Here is a 17,725-nt window from a genome sequence, read left to right as displayed (position 1 = left end):
CCTTTTTATAACCCGGAATTAATCAGGCACCACACCAATTTTAAGATAGGATTTCCACATTAACGTACATGTCCTGAACTGCTAAAGTAGTTATATTTCACAGTATTTCTTATTTGAACCCCCCTCCCTCCTGAATAAACGAATAAACACAGTTTACATATACACCTTTTTACTGCTTATTGTAGTTGCATTTCATTTTAGCTCCACACAATTGTACACTTACAATATAATATATTCTTTAAAATACATCATCATATACAAATCAAACAGCGTGAGACAACTGCACGCTCTGATAGGTTTACAATTCCATTGCAATTTAAATAAATATAGAATGGAACCTACTAGTTTACCATTGCTTTTCTCTTTTTTCTCAGGTATGTATAGCACATTTTCAAGTAAGACACTACATTTTGTCTTTATTCTTCAATAACTTGCAACTTTTTTGTCTTTTGTTTAGCTAAATACACACAATTCATACAGACAGAGCACAATAAAGATTTTTTTATTTTCCCAAAGTTCTGTCCCAGGTGCAGCTCTGTGTGTAAATATGTGCTAGGGAGGGGGAGGGGGTGGGCTAGGAATCATATTCTTACACTGGATAGAGCTTACACTAAGACATGAAATATGTGTACTGTAGGTAGAGCTGGTAATGTGGTCCCACATTATGCTGAGACAGTCAGTATATAATCTCCCATAGTTAATAATGCAGCACATGAACATCTACTTCAATGCTTATTGCACCAATCACTTGGGGCACGTGAAATCACTCACACTCTGTGACTTAGGTACAGTATTCCCCTTCACCATTGCAGCTGATTCAGAGAGTAGTCAGTTCAGAGAAACCGTCTGATATCTGTCTTCTCATTATATGGAACATACTTATATTTTAGTCCCTGCAGACATGCTGGCAAAATGCAAAGCTTATCCTAATGCCTAAGTTTTTCCATGTATATTTGAATGAATCGTTGAAGCACTGAGATGGAACATCTTGGTTTTACAGGTGAGATATGAAGGGGAAAGTGGAGAAGCTCAGTTTGTGGGGCGGATATTCTCCTTATTAGCCTCTTATATGCAGTGCAATACTACAATTTTGTAGTGAACACCTTCATACAATGTGATTGGAAGTCAATTGTGCCTTTTAACAGCTGTGATATTTAGAAAAAAAGCAGAAATGTCTTGGATTTCATTCGATTAGTACATAATACACAGAACCTGAATTTGCAGTAAACGGGCATACATAAAAGGCAGGTAGAAGAGAGATTCTAACAGAGGCTTTGCAGCGTGACAAGGTAAACAGTAGAATGTGGACTTTGAGTATCCCAGGGTGAGAAGCAGCGGCCGCACCCTTGCCCAAGGTAGTAAATGTCCAGCCCTGTGGCTGGATAATCTCTAGAACATAATGAGTCTCTGTTGTAAAATAACAGAGTGGAAATAAGGGTGAGTGTCAGAGTACTGAAGTCACAGGAAGTCCCAGTCTCGAGGGCAGGGCTGGTTCTCGGCATAGGCCATAAAACCAACCACCTAGGGCACCACCTGCCTGGAGGGATGCCAACTGTCTGGAGGGGCACCAAATGCAAAGGGACAAAATTAAGCATTAAGAAATGCTTTGTGTCCATGACAGCCGGTCCCCCACCCGGTCTGCTGTGACATCCCATTGCCCCCCTCCCCTCTCCCCACCCCCAGCCTTCATTCAGAGGGGGAGGAAGTTAAGGAAAAAGAGCCCATGAGCAAGTGTGAGAAATGAGATTATCTTTATGTGGAGAGACGTGGATTCATGAGGTCATTGTTTCACGAGCAGACCTGAAGCAGGGGGTTTTTCAGTCTTTCTTTGGCTCATGTCAAAAAGCAAACCCGCTCCCAGCCTACACACCACCACTGACCCCCCCAAACCCTCAACAACCAGACCCATCAAGTCCCCCCTTCCCCGCACCTTCACCACGCGTAATTAAGCAACACGCCGAGCTGGCATTCATTCAGAGCTAGTGAGTGGAAGACAGTGTTAAGGAGACTGCTCTGTGAGATTATTGGCGGACGCATCGCGAGGTGCGTCTCATCTATATCTGAGAGTATTCCCTATTACAGCTTTCTCTGGATGCTGCTGCCTGAAGCACAAGCATGCCACACACAACAGTCAGGGAAAGAGATAAAAGTAGGGCGAACACATCAGAGTGCATCAGCATAGCGACAGCTGCAATACTCTCCTGTCCTAGAGACACGGCTCAGGCCATTCCATTTTGAGACATGAACTCACGGTTTAGGGCTGACTTCCGAGCAATATCAAAATGGCTGCACCAAAATTCCCCATTAGACTTCCATTCAGTACTGCCATCCAGGCCTCTACAAAAGTGTGCATATAATATGTGGGCAGGTTCTTTTTAAAGAAATTGTGGGCAGTACTGATGGTAAACACATATCTCTGGACAAAATGAAAGATGACAGTGCATCAGATCTGTGTCCATGATCTGAGTACCGTATTCTGAACGTCCAGCCTATGTGTGACTGCTAACCTGAAAAAAATAATATTACAACCCCTCACCCAAACCCAACTCTTTACTCCTGTGCACCTGAATCTCAAACATATCCAGCTGAAAAAGCTGCCTCCCAGAAACTAACCCTACATATAAAGAAAACAAAACTGGGCTTTCTGAGAAAGAACCTTGACAGAGGAGGTGAAAGATTTCTGAGAGCTCTGTCATTTGTACAGCATACTATCTTCTCTCTGTGAACGGTATCAGTTGGGTGGACAAAGGCATGAGCAATCCATGAGCACCATGCCTGTATTGGATAGGCCCTTTGCCCTGTCCCACCCCCTTTGGTCACATGGTTAAGTGTTGCAATCCTGCGGGTACGGTTTGACAGGATGTCACCTAGATGCACTTAATGTGTGTTGCATAGCACATGCTGCTTGCAGAATCAAACACAGAGATAAACAACACATCGTATAGCACTCACCGGTAACAGGAATGTGACCAAAACCACAGTGAAAGAAAGAAAAAAGCATTGTATAGCGCCTTTTTTTTTTGGTAACGCTACACAGGAATACCAATGCAAGAATGAAGACTGTACACGCATAGCATCAAGACTGCTACACAAACTGTCATCAATTTTACACAATTCACATTGCATAGCTCATTCTGGCTACACGGGTGTCATCAACTACATAATACTCATTGTTATAGGAGAACATACCGCTACACAAATGTCATATCAGCTGCACAAAATTTATATTGAACACGGCTACACAAAAACGCAAAATGTTTCCCTGCACTTGCTTGAATGGTGATATATTCATATATATTCTGGAATAAATACTGTATGAATGTTTTTTTATTGTTGTTTGGATTCCCCCATGTCCCAAAATGGATTAACATATACTAAATATACTGCCTTTTTTTACGTAAGATTGTGTCTACTGACTGGGCGATCTATCTGGCAAGGGAAGTGTTATTCTGGAGTCTCTGGCTATGTGCAGTATGATTGGATGGTACAGTCTGAGCTGCCTCTAATAAGGTGTCCTCCTCTTCTATGGTGACTAGATTGACTCCACGTAATTGGCCGGGTACAACCCCAACTGCCCGTTGGCTAGGCGACCTTTACACCAGCCTTGATCATCCTCATCCTCCAACTTGGTCAGCTCATCCCCTAGAATGGAAGAGAGAGGAGTCATTTCACATTTTGCACAAACTACAAAGTGCTTTGTTAACAGCAGTGCGTAAACATCAGTGAAAAACAACAATTCTCTAGTGTTACTTTTCAATAACCATCTACGCCCAATTTTTGAAAATGTTTTTGGGATGTGTCACAATGCTGGCCGATTCTACGGACAACCAAATATAAAAAAAACTGGCTGTGAGGGTGTCTTGTTACACTGAGAAGGAGCGATTTATTTGGACAAGCAACTGACAGCCTCAGTATTCCCAGATATTCTGAACACAGCCTACATGTTGTTTTTGTTCGTCACCAGCAACACGGAACCATGGGTAGTACATAATAACTTAAAAACAGTAACCGTTTGCCTAGGCTGAAGGATTGATTTGAGATTTGAAAACTATGGGAAGGGGGACTTGTCTTTCCATTGTGAAGCATCATACACCCCTAGCACAGAACCATCATTTTTGCAGGCAGGACCCACAGTCAGACAGGTGAGAAATGTATCCAGTTTCCGAAGAAGAAATGTCAATATGCTATGATGAAAATACACATGTGGATTGGTGATAAACACAAGGTCCGCTTCCGTGGCTAAATAATTGCCTGCTAGTACTGCAATTATTATGCCCATGAGAGGCAGTGTTCAGGGATAGCAGGTGTCTTTAATTGGGTCAGCAGAACAACATTCAGGATGACTAAACCCAGCAATTTCTGCCCCCAGGGGGTGGCTAGCGTGACTGCTATTGAATGAATGGAAGTTTTTGGTCACTTCCTGCTCTTGCTACCACTTGTCAACAACTGACACAGACCAACACAATAGGGCCAGATCACTCCTGCGATGCCTTGGATCACACATGCCTTGTGAGCCTGGGGGACACATTAATTCAGTAGAGTTGGATCCTCATGGGGATAATGACAGGCATATTTCCATTGAGATAACTTAACCCTCCCTATCTTGATCCTTGCCTTGATTGTCTTATACCATCACGATCCAACAATGCTTGCTTGCCTAGGGGCAAGAACAACAGATAAAACTCCTTGACTGATCAGACAAGCAAGAATTCAAGAAAAACTCATATCTAGTTATTTCAAATCTCTTTGATGCCATGAAAATAGCACTGAATAGTGTGTCAGAACAAAAAAGGTTACAAGGCGGGGCTCACGTTGGGGACTGAGACTTTCACTTACTTACACATTAGGTACTAGCATTAATGTGAACATTGGTCATTTAGTTCTTATTTCAGTAAAATGACTGCGTTAGCACATGCTCAACTAATGCAGGTCCAGTGGTTTCTTAACGGGTCCAAACACATAAGCAGATAATCTGTTCAAACACCAGGGTGGCTTGCGCTTTTACAGGTGAGGGCTCACCGGCTTTGAAGGTGAGTTCATCCTGCTCCTGCCCATCGTAGTCATAGAGCGCCCTCACGCGCATGCCCTTCCCGTTGCCCGAATCCTCCTCGAAGGGGTTGGCCCCCCCGTTTGTCTCATTGCCTGAGTTGGAGGCAGGCTGCTCGTCATCTGACCACTCCGTCTGGTATGTCTGGCTCTTCTCATAGCTGCTCACACTAGAAGAGGTGAGAAATAAAGGAAGAAGGAGAAGATTAGACTACACGTTCTTAGGATACAGCAGATACTCAGCCCCTGCATTCCCTCTGACGTGCCTCTTTAACTATAGGAGGCTCCAGTAGTATAGTATCTACCATAGTATAGAACCTCCGTGATGAAGTGTTATTGCCAGCCAGAATGGACAGAGTCCTTCATACCTCCCCCGATCACCGGCCTGTGCCAGTTGGTCTCCTCCTTGGGTGACATTGGTCAGCGTCACCCCCTCATTGGTCTTCTTTACCTTCTCCTTCTTGGTGATCGTGTGGGTGAGGTCTGGGTTGTACTCCTGGGGAGCAGATTAAAACCTGTTCTTTCTGCACACCACGTAATTCAATCTGCTTGTCAGATCAGGTCGACACTAATCTGTTATATGTTATAGGTTTGGACGGAGAAAAAAATAAGACCGTGTGGCACTCCAGGGCCAGGGATGCCTACCCCTGTTCTAGTGAGAGAATGTCTGGGGTCGGGAGTACTAAATGGATGGTTTGGAGCTGCCATATTCAATTTCACTAATGATAAATAATAAATAAAATAAATATTTCATCCCCGGTTGGGTCTCAGTTGTCTGTTAAAGTTCTTTTATCCATGGCTGTTTGTCTTCCACCCCTGAGATCAGCCTGCCCTCACTGGGCCAGGGACTAGTATTGTCATCTTCTCTCCCATGAGAAGCTGAACCCCTCCGGGTGAGTAACATAGATCTGCAACACCAACACCCAGGGAGTTCTGTTCTCAGCAGTGCCTTCTGTTCTTTCCGACATAACATAGGCAATGTTCCAACAGATGTTTCTGAAGAGAATGTAAAATTCATTTTATTTGTTCTGTAAGAAATGCAATGAAGTATGTGAATATGAGCCCCCATGAAATTTGCTGAACACAGAGCTGGGTACTCTCTAATCTTTGTAGATATGTAAATTGTGAACTTAGTTAGGCTTAATGGCCTTTTCTCTTCATTATGCATGCTTTATGTTCTTATGGTACCTCAAACTGTGGCCAGTTCATGGGCATGCCAGGGCCGTGATTGTTGCTGAACCACTTCAGGTCCTCCTGTGTGTTCGCTGCCAGGATGGTGCGCTCCAGCTCCCGGTACACTGTGGCATAGCTGCGGAGAAGAAGGGCTTTAAACACACCAGGGACCAAGCGGACTGCTGGAAGGCAGTTGACAATGATTTTCTGCATTTTTCCTCTGTGGGTAACATACCCTTCTGGTTCCATTAACTGCTAAGAAGACATCTGACCTTGAAGCATGGGCTAGGAACTAATGCACAGGCATCTCACACAGGTAACTCTCTGCAACCACAGGCATCTCACACAGGTAACTCACTGCAATCACAGACATCTCACACAGGAACTCACTGCAACCACAGGTATCTCACACAGGTAACTCACTGCAACCACAGCATGGCCAAGGGACTAATGCACAGGAACCTGACACAGGTAACTCACAGCAACCAAAGACTTGATAAGAATAGTCTACATTAGCAATCTTTCTCATCTTTACAGAAAGACCCTCAATATTTATATTTCAGAAGAAGTGTTTTTTTTTGTGTGATCCAATTTCATTAGAATAAATCAAACGATATATATACAAAGACCAAATGTGTGAGTGTTTGTGTTTGAGACAATGAAAGTAGCTACTGTAAAGTATTAGAGGTGTACATGAATGTAATGGTCTCCCCCCCAAGTAACCCAGGATTTGCTTCTGATTTCTATACAAAATGAGTGAGGTTAAGATAGGGACTAGTACTGCATATAGGGGACACTATCTTATCCAGAATCAGAATGTGTGGAATGTATTGAACATCTCGAAATAGAGGAGCCAATAGTTGCCCTTTATGTTGGTTCTGTATGTGTGTGTGTGTATGTGTGTGTGTGTGTGTATATATATATATATACACATACATATATGTGTGTGTGTGCGTGTGTGTATGTGTGTGTGTGCATGTATGTGTGTTGTCATGCCAGTTGTTGTCAAAATAATTTATGATTTAACAGTGTGGAAGTGTGGTAGCCTGCAAAATCACAGCCAAGTGACCATCCGATACACACACACAAACACACACGCACAGTCTCTCTCTCAAACACACGCACACACACACACACACAATGTAGCAGCCTGCAGCTTCGGAATCACAGAGCACTGCTGCACCAAGCCCTAGCACCAATGTGGATGTGCTGTAACTGATGTTTGACAGTAGACTGGAAAACAATTCATATGAAAAAAAAATGTGCCTGAAGCAAGAATAAAGAACTTTTCTATTCAGTCCAAACTGATAACAAACCAATGAATTATCTGAGCCTATCACATTTTATACAGTATATTTCTTTGAATAACTGCTGCAATATCTTTTTCAAAATTCTCTTCATCTGTGTAGTGTCTATTTGAGGGAAGCTTCTACACACACACACACACACACACACACACAGTGTTGATTTAAAGGTGTATCTATCAGGAGTGATACTGTAGCACCAGGTTCCTGATGTCCCCAAACAACACAAACATTCATCATATCTTTCAGGTGTTTGCTATGCATTAGACAGTCCCTAATTGAGGTGTGTGGATTACAGCTGCAAATACATTTTTACCTGTCAGGTGGTTTTAAAAGTCCCCACACGATTGTTCTGCTTATAAAATAATAAGATGTATTCAAGGGCATAGTGTTCACACGCACACACACACATACACACACGCACGAAACTGGTTGACCAGTTCAGACCAGCTCCCAGCCTGACATGGTTTGACCAGCTCAAGCTACGTATACTTGGATACAGCGGGTAGTTGACCAGAAAGCAGCTCAGACAAGCTACCAGCACTAGCTGGTTGACCAGCTCATACCCAGCTAGACCAGCTTATGGCCAACTTGACTGAATTTTCAAGCTGGTCAAACTGGCATAGCAGGATTTAACAGCAGGGATAAATACATACAAAGTGACAGTGAGTCTCCAGACCACTGAGTGTCTCTCTTCATATTAGACTCTTACTTTTGGTTCTCTGTGAGGTTGAGGTGGCGCTTGATGTCCAGAAGGACCTCCTTCAGGAAGGTCAGCCTCTTCACCTCCAGCTGCTGACACAGGTCGAATACCTGCTCCATGTTCTCCATGTACTGGGGCGTGCACTTTCCCAGCTCCTCCAGAGACTTCTCATACTTCTCCTTGGCCTGAGAGAATCACATCACCAACAGTACATCATGCCTCTGACCTTTGACCCCATGTTCCTCAACACATATCAGCCAATAGCATTCTATGATTGAGCTCACATGGGGCTGCTCTCTGACAAAATAATCACAGCTTATACAATTACCGTTCAACATGGAAGATGTAAAAAAAAAGCTTCCCATGTCAAGTCTTAATGCAGTGTTGGATACCCGAGATCAGTTTTGGATCAGGACCCAAAATGGGTCGCATAAACATATGAGGGGAGTCCTGGAATGGACCTGTAATCCACAACGTTATTCTAGTATATGCCACATGGGGACTTTTAAAGTCTTCAATGGAAAGAGTAGACAACTGCAGTCATAAAAAGAAAATTGCACCTAAACTGTTGGTGATCTAAAATGACCAGGCTCTTATTTGCACAAAAAGTTTGCTGCAAAATCTAAACTAAGTGCTTATCTGAAGATCAGAATGGCATGACCAACAGACCTCCTGTTTTACTCCACTGAAGATTTTTTGCATTCTGATGACACATAGGGTCCGTTGTGTGAAATTATAAAAGACTGATTTTGTTTGAAACCCTTAAACGGTGTATCTGAAGTGAGGGGTGCCTGGAGGTAAAGCGGCTCTGATTCATACTTCACAGATGAAGACTAAAGCAGCACAGGCATGCTCTCAGTTCTCTTTGTGGTAACTAGGCCAAGAGCATTGATGTGACATTACAGAGGCAGGCTCTAGGGCCCAGGCTGCCATGCAGCAATTAAGGGATGACATATCACATCTCAGACATGCGGGCCCAGGGCCCGCCAGTGTGCTACAGCCCAGCATTAGCAATGAACAACAGCCGTGATGACCCACGTACATGCCACTCACTCATTCCCCCCCATCAGGGAATTTGTTTTAATAATAAATCCCCCAATAAATCCTGACCAAAAACAATGAGATTAATGAAACCGTTTCTTATCTGGAAATAAAGATATGCAAGCTTTAGTTTCTCCAAACTGGGTTGTGCAGCCAAATCATCTTTACCCATTTTTCTTTTTTAAATGAGTATTTAGGTTATCCCAGATAAATGTCCAAAAATATATCCTTTCTCGTATCAAAATAAAGTCTTTTCTCAAAAGATGGAAGATAGGAGCATATTTTTATTGAATCAAGAAATCTTAAATCTGAAGCCAATGACCAAACCAGTGGTCAAAATAATGTTCCTATCAATTCTGTATGACTATTTCAGTGATAGGATGTAAAGCTATTTTCAGTAAGACTGTACATTGCGGGTTTTAAATACTCCAGGACCTATAGTGAAAGCAATGACACAGCTCAGGGCCTGACTGGGAACATAGGCCTGACTGTGTGTTCACAGCAGTATCTGAAACCTGCTCCATATGCACCTTAACATCTTGACTTTGCCTCTCCTGGACCCATGAACACAGAGGGGTATTCTCCCAACCGGATAATCTTCTATGCGCCTATTTAATTTGCCAGCTGAAGTTGCTTTGAAAAGTCATTTTCAGAGCTTAATTACTCTTGGGGTCTAGGAATGGAAAGAGGAGCCTGTTCCGGAGACTGTAGCAAGAGCAACATAGGCTTGTTCTGGTGAATCTCTCTCTCTCTCTCTCTCTCTCTCTCTCTCTCACCTTTTGCACATCCTGTTTGCACTTGTCCACCTTCTCGTGGAGCTTCTTCTGCTGGTCGGGGGTGATGGACGCGTCGGCCTTGCCATTGGCCTCCCGGGTGGCTGCCAGTTTCTCCTCCTTGCAGGCCATGTGGTAGGTTTTCTTGGCCGTCTCCATCTGGGCAGGAGAAATGGATACCCACGAGATGCTGGTGATAATGTATGCATGCAAAGCCACATCACTGGACTTACTGTACATTGCCTTGATCTTGAGACCCCACCATCAATGTACAAATCACTTTGCTACTGTAACTCATTTAACCCAGTAATTTTGGCAGCTCAATTAAATTGGTAGCATATTTTCATGTCTCTAATATCCATTGACATGTGGTAAGAAACCAAAAAGTACATTATCCAAATCTGAAACAATTCTTAATCTATTACACACACCATAGTATGTCAAGCTTTATAAATAAAATAAAAACATTTTCTGTGGTCCTAAAAGATGACTTGGGTAGGTGGAGCACACACTGATGCAAAATGAATTGATTCACTTCTCTAGAGCTAGTGTTCCCTTGGGCACATTCAACAGAAGACTGACTCACTGTTTTATTAGATTAGGTGGACTCCATAGGGACTGCATTATGCTCTGAATACTAGGGCTATCTGCAGATCACTCGAGTTAAACCCAATTAGGACCAATTCCAATAGCTTCCTGATCCAAAGCTGAGGCTCTGTGTCACCTCTACCTCTCTGCAGCAAAAAATGACTTATAGCCCACGCTCTCCTCCAGACGCTTCAGGCAACAGGTTTATGAGATTTATACCCAGTTTCCACTCAACAGTAGTAGCAAATGCTATAAACCAGCCGAGTAAATAAAAGTGTCCTGAGAATTGTGCATTCAGATCCACACATTGGATTCCGGTTAATATTTGCATTGAACTCTGGAACTCACTCAACAGAATATCAGCAACTCTCCCCCCTATACATATTATTATGATTATCATTGTGAGCCCTTCACAACCGCATCACAAAGCAAGATGAAAACAGCACAGGAGCCTCTCCCCGCCTCTCACCTCTTTCAGCTTCTTGGCCCAGGGTTTTTGGGCTTTTTTGAAGCCCTCATCTGCCTCTTTTGACTCCTTGAAGCCACCCATCATCTGCTTGTGGTAGGAGTCCTTCTGCCAGTTCTTCACCTTCTCCAGGTCCTCATTGAGCAAACCGTTCTTCACCTCCTGGTGTAGCTCGCTCACCTTGTCTGCCTCAGTCATCACTGCCAGCCAGGCCCGCTCTACTGAGCCATACTGGGGCCCTGAGACACAAGAGTCAGGTTCAGTTAGCCTTCCTACCATACCTGGGTCAAATATGTATTTTACATATTCTATCTCTTCAGACCCTTTTACATGTAACTATAGTTAAATTGGTAGACTACAGACTACAGAACATGCTGTTTGCACACTTTCAAATTGACTAAGGAGGCTGTTGTGATTAGAATGGCCGAGAAGATAACCGAAGAACAAATAATATTCAGAAATTTGTAGTTCTACCAACGTGTCTGAAAAATGAACTAAAACAATTATTTGAGTTTATATGTGTTGGTTTTACTTCTATTTCTGGGAGTAAACTGAAATGAATTACGGTGCAAAAAAGTTCCACGGTGATACATTTTCATTACAATGCACCAATGCACCTCCTATACCAATATTCTTTACCAAACACTGGAACAATCTCTCCCCACCTTTCTCAATTAGCTGTCTCCATCTCTTGGACCAGTCAGTCAACTGCTGGCTGTAGGCCTTCTCAATTTTGGCCCTTTCGTGGAGGCAGTTCATGAGGTCATTGCAGAGACGGTGGCCATCGTCAATTCTCTTCACACAGCGTTTGTAGTTCCCCACCTGGCAATGGGCAGGTAGAAACAAGAAGTGATGTCACATCCTCAAATGCTTACATTTACACAAACTGCATCTATCTATATTCAAATATCACTGTGTTTGAAAGTATTCACTTTGTGGTCTATTTGCTATCTCCATGGTTAAGAATTCATGACTTTCCATAAAAATTCACATTGCAGTACATCAGCATAATGCGGAAATTAAAATTGATGTCATTAAAATTCAGAGATAAAATGATTAGCACAATTTGTCCATCTGAGCGACAGACAGCATGGAAGCTGTCCACCATCTGACAGACTGATTTATCCAAATTATACAGTCAAACACATTACCAGATGCATGTGATAAATGACCAAATGTTGTTAGATCCTACTGCCAGCAACAGTATTATTAACAATCAATTACAATACATTGAACAAAGTACCAATACCAACAAATGCAGATTAAAGACATTCTTTTAACGTCATAAACAGTTGTCTCATTAGAACATAAATTGTCATCAAGAATCTTTTCTCTTCCAATTTATTAATTTACAATTGACCTGTCATACAGGAAGTAAATTACAATTACTTCCTGTATGACAAGAAGCGGAAAGACAGGAATTAGCACGGTAACCATAATAAATTAATCCCTTCAAAGCTGAGTAGGGCTCTTCCTCAAAGCTGGTTGCATACTTCAATTTTGCTAACCAGCGTGATCCTCAAAAAATAAATCAAAGTTGATATGCATTTTTTGTGAGACTAAGCAGCTAACAGATGTGGGAGATCATAGGATATATGGCTGGAGCAGGGTGTAGATGTACTGTACGCACTGCATTCTGTCTAGTGCCACCTGAAGAGAGTCTGAGGCAGAGCTATGGCTCCTACCCCCAGCCTACAGGGGGGTCTGGGTCTGTGCACGAGGAGTTATGCAATGGCTGTGGAGAGCGCTGTTGGCGGGGGGATCCAGTCTTGGGTGTAAATCCTCTTTTGTCCTCCGGTGAGGCTGCAGGTGTAGATTCCTTCCCTGGGAACTGGCAGGATGTGAAGGGACATTGGCCCATGGTGTGGTGTAGACAGACCACCTCCCAGCCTCCCCTGACTGCACAACACACCTACCAGCCCTTCCCAATCCCACCTTGCCCAACGCACCAGTGATGGCTAGTCTTCCACACCTGTGTTATACATACCAGGTCATGGAGAAACAAATGCTGCCACCAGTAATGAATGCTACTGGCTCACACAGCCTTGGCTTTGGTAGCTCCAACTGGGAGAATTTAAGCATCAACAAAAAAGGCCAAACAGACTGTGCAATAATTTTTACTGAAATGTATCTACTGCAGTGCCAATGTTATCCTTCATTTGAAATGAGCCCTAATTTATAAGGCAACGCCATCAAGACAGTAAAAAGCAATTAGCTGGCTTAATTGCTGTACTGGAATCCACTACTCCAGTATGTATCACACGCCTTTAATAACAGAGGGATTGAGGACAGCAGAGGCATTGCGTCAGTGAAGGTGCTGCATTACTCTGCTCATGCCCCGTCAGCAGTGCAGCAGTGCAGTGCCCTTACCACAGGGTGACATGGAAACCTCCTGGATGGACATTCACACCATCACATAGTGTTCAATCCCTGCAGCACCACTAAAGTCAATGTTACCCCCCACTGGGACCAAGCCTGATGCAGTTGCCCTGCTGGGCACTGTGGTTTGACTGGCTGAGGGGGCAGGATGACAGCGCAGGCTGATCAGCACGCTCTCTGAATATGAATTAGTGCACGGGACCCCCTCATTGATTCACTAAATTAGAGTCCCTCAAGATGCTCTCAGCCATGCAAGAGGAAATGGCTGCTCCCGTGATGACAGTCTGGCGTGTGTGGAGACAACCGCTCTACATGGCTTAATGTTTCATTTATTGAATATTACTGTGTTCTGATATTCAACCATATTTCATCCTAGTGGTTAAAAAATAAATCTTCAGTTTGCTTCACTGCAACTAACTAAAATAACAGAGGAGATGCTTCATACTGAATCATGTGTTAAAAATGAGAACAAATATTTTGTTCAGGACTAAGAGAATCATTCAAACCAGAATCAGATATAAAGTGTAGGGCAAGGATTGTTTTTTAATTGATTATTACCTCCCAGAAGCTGTCTGTGGCATCATCTAGGCCAGCCGGTTCTTCGTAGGTGCCAGACATTATGCTGGAAGTGACAAAGTGGACTGGATGCTGGAAGTGTCTGCAGTAGCACTGGGATCTTCATGCACTGAGAGAAAGATAGAGAGGGGGGGGAAGAGACAGAGAGAGAGAGAGAGAGAGAGAGAGAGAGAGAGAACATGACCTTGATAAATTATGAGGCCCAAAATGTCCACATTGCCTGCTGCATTGCATCATAGGAATCATCCATCTGCAAGGTTGTATCTATCAGAGCTCAAGCAGCCAACAATAAGTGGCTTCTTTGCGAAGGACTTGATTGAAACAGAACCTGAATATAAGAAAGCATGTCTGCTTCAAGTTTTTTCATGAAAAAAATTGATGGGACAAAAATATCATCCTTTCTTCAGTCACCCCAGAATTTCTACATGACAGAATACCAAGCCTGTTTTACAGAGATTTCCACATTTGCTAGTCTAATTTGTAAACCAAACAAGGTAGCATGAAACCTAAACCTCTCATCATATTTTGCATCAGAGTTTGTAATGTCATTTTTAGCGTTATATCTGGCCAATTTCACAGGCTTTTAGACGGCTGGTTGCTCCCTGGAGCATGGTAGCTTGAAAGAGCCCTCCGCCCCGTCTGAAGTGGGGGTGAAAAACGGTGATTAACATCAGTGCGCATTGAAAACAAGACCCGCCATCACCATCTCTCTGTGAGCGGCTAACCTAGCACACTCTTTTACAGCGGGAGATCGGCCGAGATGCACAGTGGTCATGCTAAAGGTGATGAGTCACTGACACAGTAGGGCTCCTTTCCCTTTGACTGAACGGAAGAGGTGACCTCACTTGTTTGGGCCTATATTTATGACAGGCGGGAGGTAAGATCTGTTACACTCTAATACACAACCTTCTATTTACATGTTGCAACCTTCCATTTCCTGTCTCTGGATATCAGGTGAAGCCAGAGGCAGGCATCTTGTTTTTGTGTGACTCACACTCCCTGTTTGGTGAAAACCAGAAATCAGCCCTTGCTATCATTGCCCTTAAAATGTTGCCCTCAAGCATAAAAAAAAGAAAAGAAAAAAAAACGAGCTGCCTGCGGCATTGAGAAGGAACGCATCGCATATCACCGCTGCTGATGTGAGCATTCTGCCTGCAAGGGCCTGGGTGAACCTGAAAACGCTCTAACAATAGCCTTTTTGCGGCCGGAAAAACAGAGTTGGCCCAGTGGCTTGGACCAGGAAAAAGAGCCCTCTTCACTTACGTTACAAAAGATGCAGAGAGAAGCTGTCGTGTCACTGTTTCACTGCTGTCAAGAGACAGATCGACAAAAAAAGAAATCCAGTATTCAGAACGATTTGCTCTCTACCCGCTCAGCATGCTTCTGTAGCAGACCATGTGAGCACAGCACAGATATGCTCTCCTGGACACAATATGTCCCTAGAGGCACATGTCATGATGTGGAGCAAAAAGTCAGTTCACTGTTGTGGGGACACTGCCTCCCTCATTTTCTCTCCAAATGATTACAGAAACTAGCCCATGGTGTCAGTCGGTACTTTGGTCCACAAAGTATTTTACTGTTTTATAGAAAGGCATGGACTTACTCGCATTATTATACAGATTAAAAGAAAATGTATAGTGAAATGCAATTAGCAGTTATCTTGAGGATGCCAGTTTGAAACCAGGGTGTTTAGCCCTAAACAATGCCTTGGTGCAGAAGCCTTGTAAGTCTCTTTGAGAAGCCAACTGTCCAATTACTTTTGGTCCTCTAAAATGGGGTATAAAAAGGGATGTAATTCCTAAACAGATCACCCGACGTGGATGTAATTACCCTCAAATTAAAGGGGACAGTCTGCACATGAACCTCATGTTCATTGTTCCATTTCACATCCAATGAGCTGGAGTACAGAGCCAAAAAAACACAAAAATATATACCACTGTCCAAACACTGGACTGCACAGTATCTGAGCATTTCATAGCGGTTCAGTGACTTTCTTTACCGCCTTACCACAAAAAACTGAATAAAGTCTACTCTTGTATTTTGGTCCAATTAAAATGCAAGCCATCTTACTTGTCTTGACTAATGCGGTTCCTGTCTAGGTGAACCACCTCATTAGTAGGGGGTTCAGGCCTGGCTTTCTCAAGGAAACTGAGAGGGGGAAAGCATCCTTCCAATCACTGCAGGACACACACTCATTTGTGTGGTAACATGCACAGGCTCTCCATGGCAGGACCAGCAGTGGCCAGCACTGCCCTGATTGTGCCCTGCGGCCGCAGGGGAAGCACAGCTCTGCTGGGCAGATGGAGCAATACACAGCCTTTAGAGCTGTAAATGAGAGGTCATAATGCAAACCTGACCAAGTCACTTTCCCTAACAGACTGCAGACCTTCATTATACACGTACATCAGTCTGAGAGTTCTGCTTCTGCTGCCCTGTCATTTTTACATAACCACAGCAACATTATGATCATGCTCAACTTCAGCTGTGGTGGCAGTTATAGTCTGTCTGTCTGCAACTGCTGAACTGCACAAGAGATAAGATATTATACCTGCAAGATATTCATCACAAAATGTCAAAAATGATGCCGGATGCCGAAAGAATACTGAATTTCACTTTCAGGATGGCGATCCGATTCCATGGAAACAGGCAAAATAATTCTCTACACTTTGTTGCACTACAGGCCACTTTCTGTGTACAAAAATCTTAAAAGTGGTTTGATTTGTTGTTGGTTTTTTTTAACAGTGGTAAATACCATGAACTTTAAAATTCAGAGTAATTCAATGTTGCCACAAAATTTGAATGCATGGGACTGCACACATGAAAAAAATCTGGCCTGCATTCATATGCATCGCAGTGGAGTTGAAACCCTATTTGTAGTTCTCACAGCCTGTGAAAAGTGGAGCAGTGACTCAGTCCCTGCCACCTCTGCGCTCAGCTCCACACGCCTCCTCTCACCTTGGCTCTTTTGGTGAAGTCAGCAGCAGGCAAGGTGGACACGGCCCCCTGGGAGTTTTGTTATGAAAGAGAGGTGAATTTGCAGATCCTTCCGGTAGTCTCTGTGTTCAGCTGCACACAAACTGTACCAGAATTGCGGACCATGAGCAAGTGTCACAGATATATTCCTGCACCAGCTTACCGGAATGGAATATACTGCTATATATAACATATGTTTTTGAAAGTACAATGATGAATATCTTTTGCATATATTTCAATATGATTAATATGTTTCAGATGTATAATTAATACAATTACAAGCAGTATTTGCCCAGATTTTATAAGCTTATACTGTCACAACTACAGGTTGTGCAGTATTTCAGAATGGTGATTGTTACGACTGTAAATAATGTGTTAATTTTGTAAGGTGATCTCTCCTCCTATAGCCTGTTGGGTGTGCGAGAGAGAGAGTTAACAGGTGGAGATGAGCGGCAGCTGGATTCCTGTGATTGGAGTACCTGACGAGACTGCTGGCTGCTGATTGGTCCAGGAGACTGCTTCCACCTATTTAAGTGGCAGCTAACAGCCACTTCCTGCCCTTACCTCTGTTCCCACACAAGACCTGTGTGTTTCTGTAAAAAGTGTTTTTGCAGCTGAACTTTGTAAGCTCAGTATGCAAGGTTGTAATGTTGGCAGTTGCAGCCCAATGTAAGTTGAGAACCCTTTTTTCCTTTGTTTACAG

General features: G+C 43.3%; 1 protein-coding gene across 2 annotated transcripts in view; it reads right to left on the bottom strand.

The window, feature by feature from the left end:
- Nucleotides 1-152: 152 nt before the first annotated feature.
- Nucleotides 153-17,725, bottom strand: part of LOC133139472 (protein kinase C and casein kinase substrate in neurons protein 1-like) — a 50,101-nt gene continuing 32,528 nt past the window's right edge. For both annotated transcript variants that reach the window (XM_061259046.1, XM_061259047.1), the window contains exons 3-11: nucleotides 14,032-14,158; nucleotides 11,760-11,916; nucleotides 11,098-11,333; nucleotides 10,044-10,199; nucleotides 8,236-8,411; nucleotides 6,235-6,355; nucleotides 5,415-5,542; nucleotides 5,020-5,216; nucleotides 153-3,642 (exon numbers count right to left, since the gene is read on the bottom strand). In XM_061259046.1, the coding sequence (XP_061115030.1) occupies nucleotides 3,533-3,642; nucleotides 5,020-5,216; nucleotides 5,415-5,542; nucleotides 6,235-6,355; nucleotides 8,236-8,411; nucleotides 10,044-10,199; nucleotides 11,098-11,333; nucleotides 11,760-11,916; nucleotides 14,032-14,091 (1,341 nt within the window). In that variant the 5' untranslated portion in view covers nucleotides 14,092-14,158 and the 3' untranslated portion in view covers nucleotides 153-3,532. The remainder of the gene's footprint in view (nucleotides 3,643-5,019; nucleotides 5,217-5,414; nucleotides 5,543-6,234; nucleotides 6,356-8,235; nucleotides 8,412-10,043; nucleotides 10,200-11,097; nucleotides 11,334-11,759; nucleotides 11,917-14,031; nucleotides 14,159-17,725) is intronic.

This window comes from Conger conger, chromosome 10, assembly GCF_963514075.1.
Source record: "Conger conger chromosome 10, fConCon1.1, whole genome shotgun sequence".
Classification (NCBI taxonomy): domain Eukaryota; kingdom Metazoa; phylum Chordata; class Actinopteri; order Anguilliformes; family Congridae; genus Conger; species Conger conger.
This window is presented reverse-complemented; position numbering and strand designations above follow the sequence as displayed.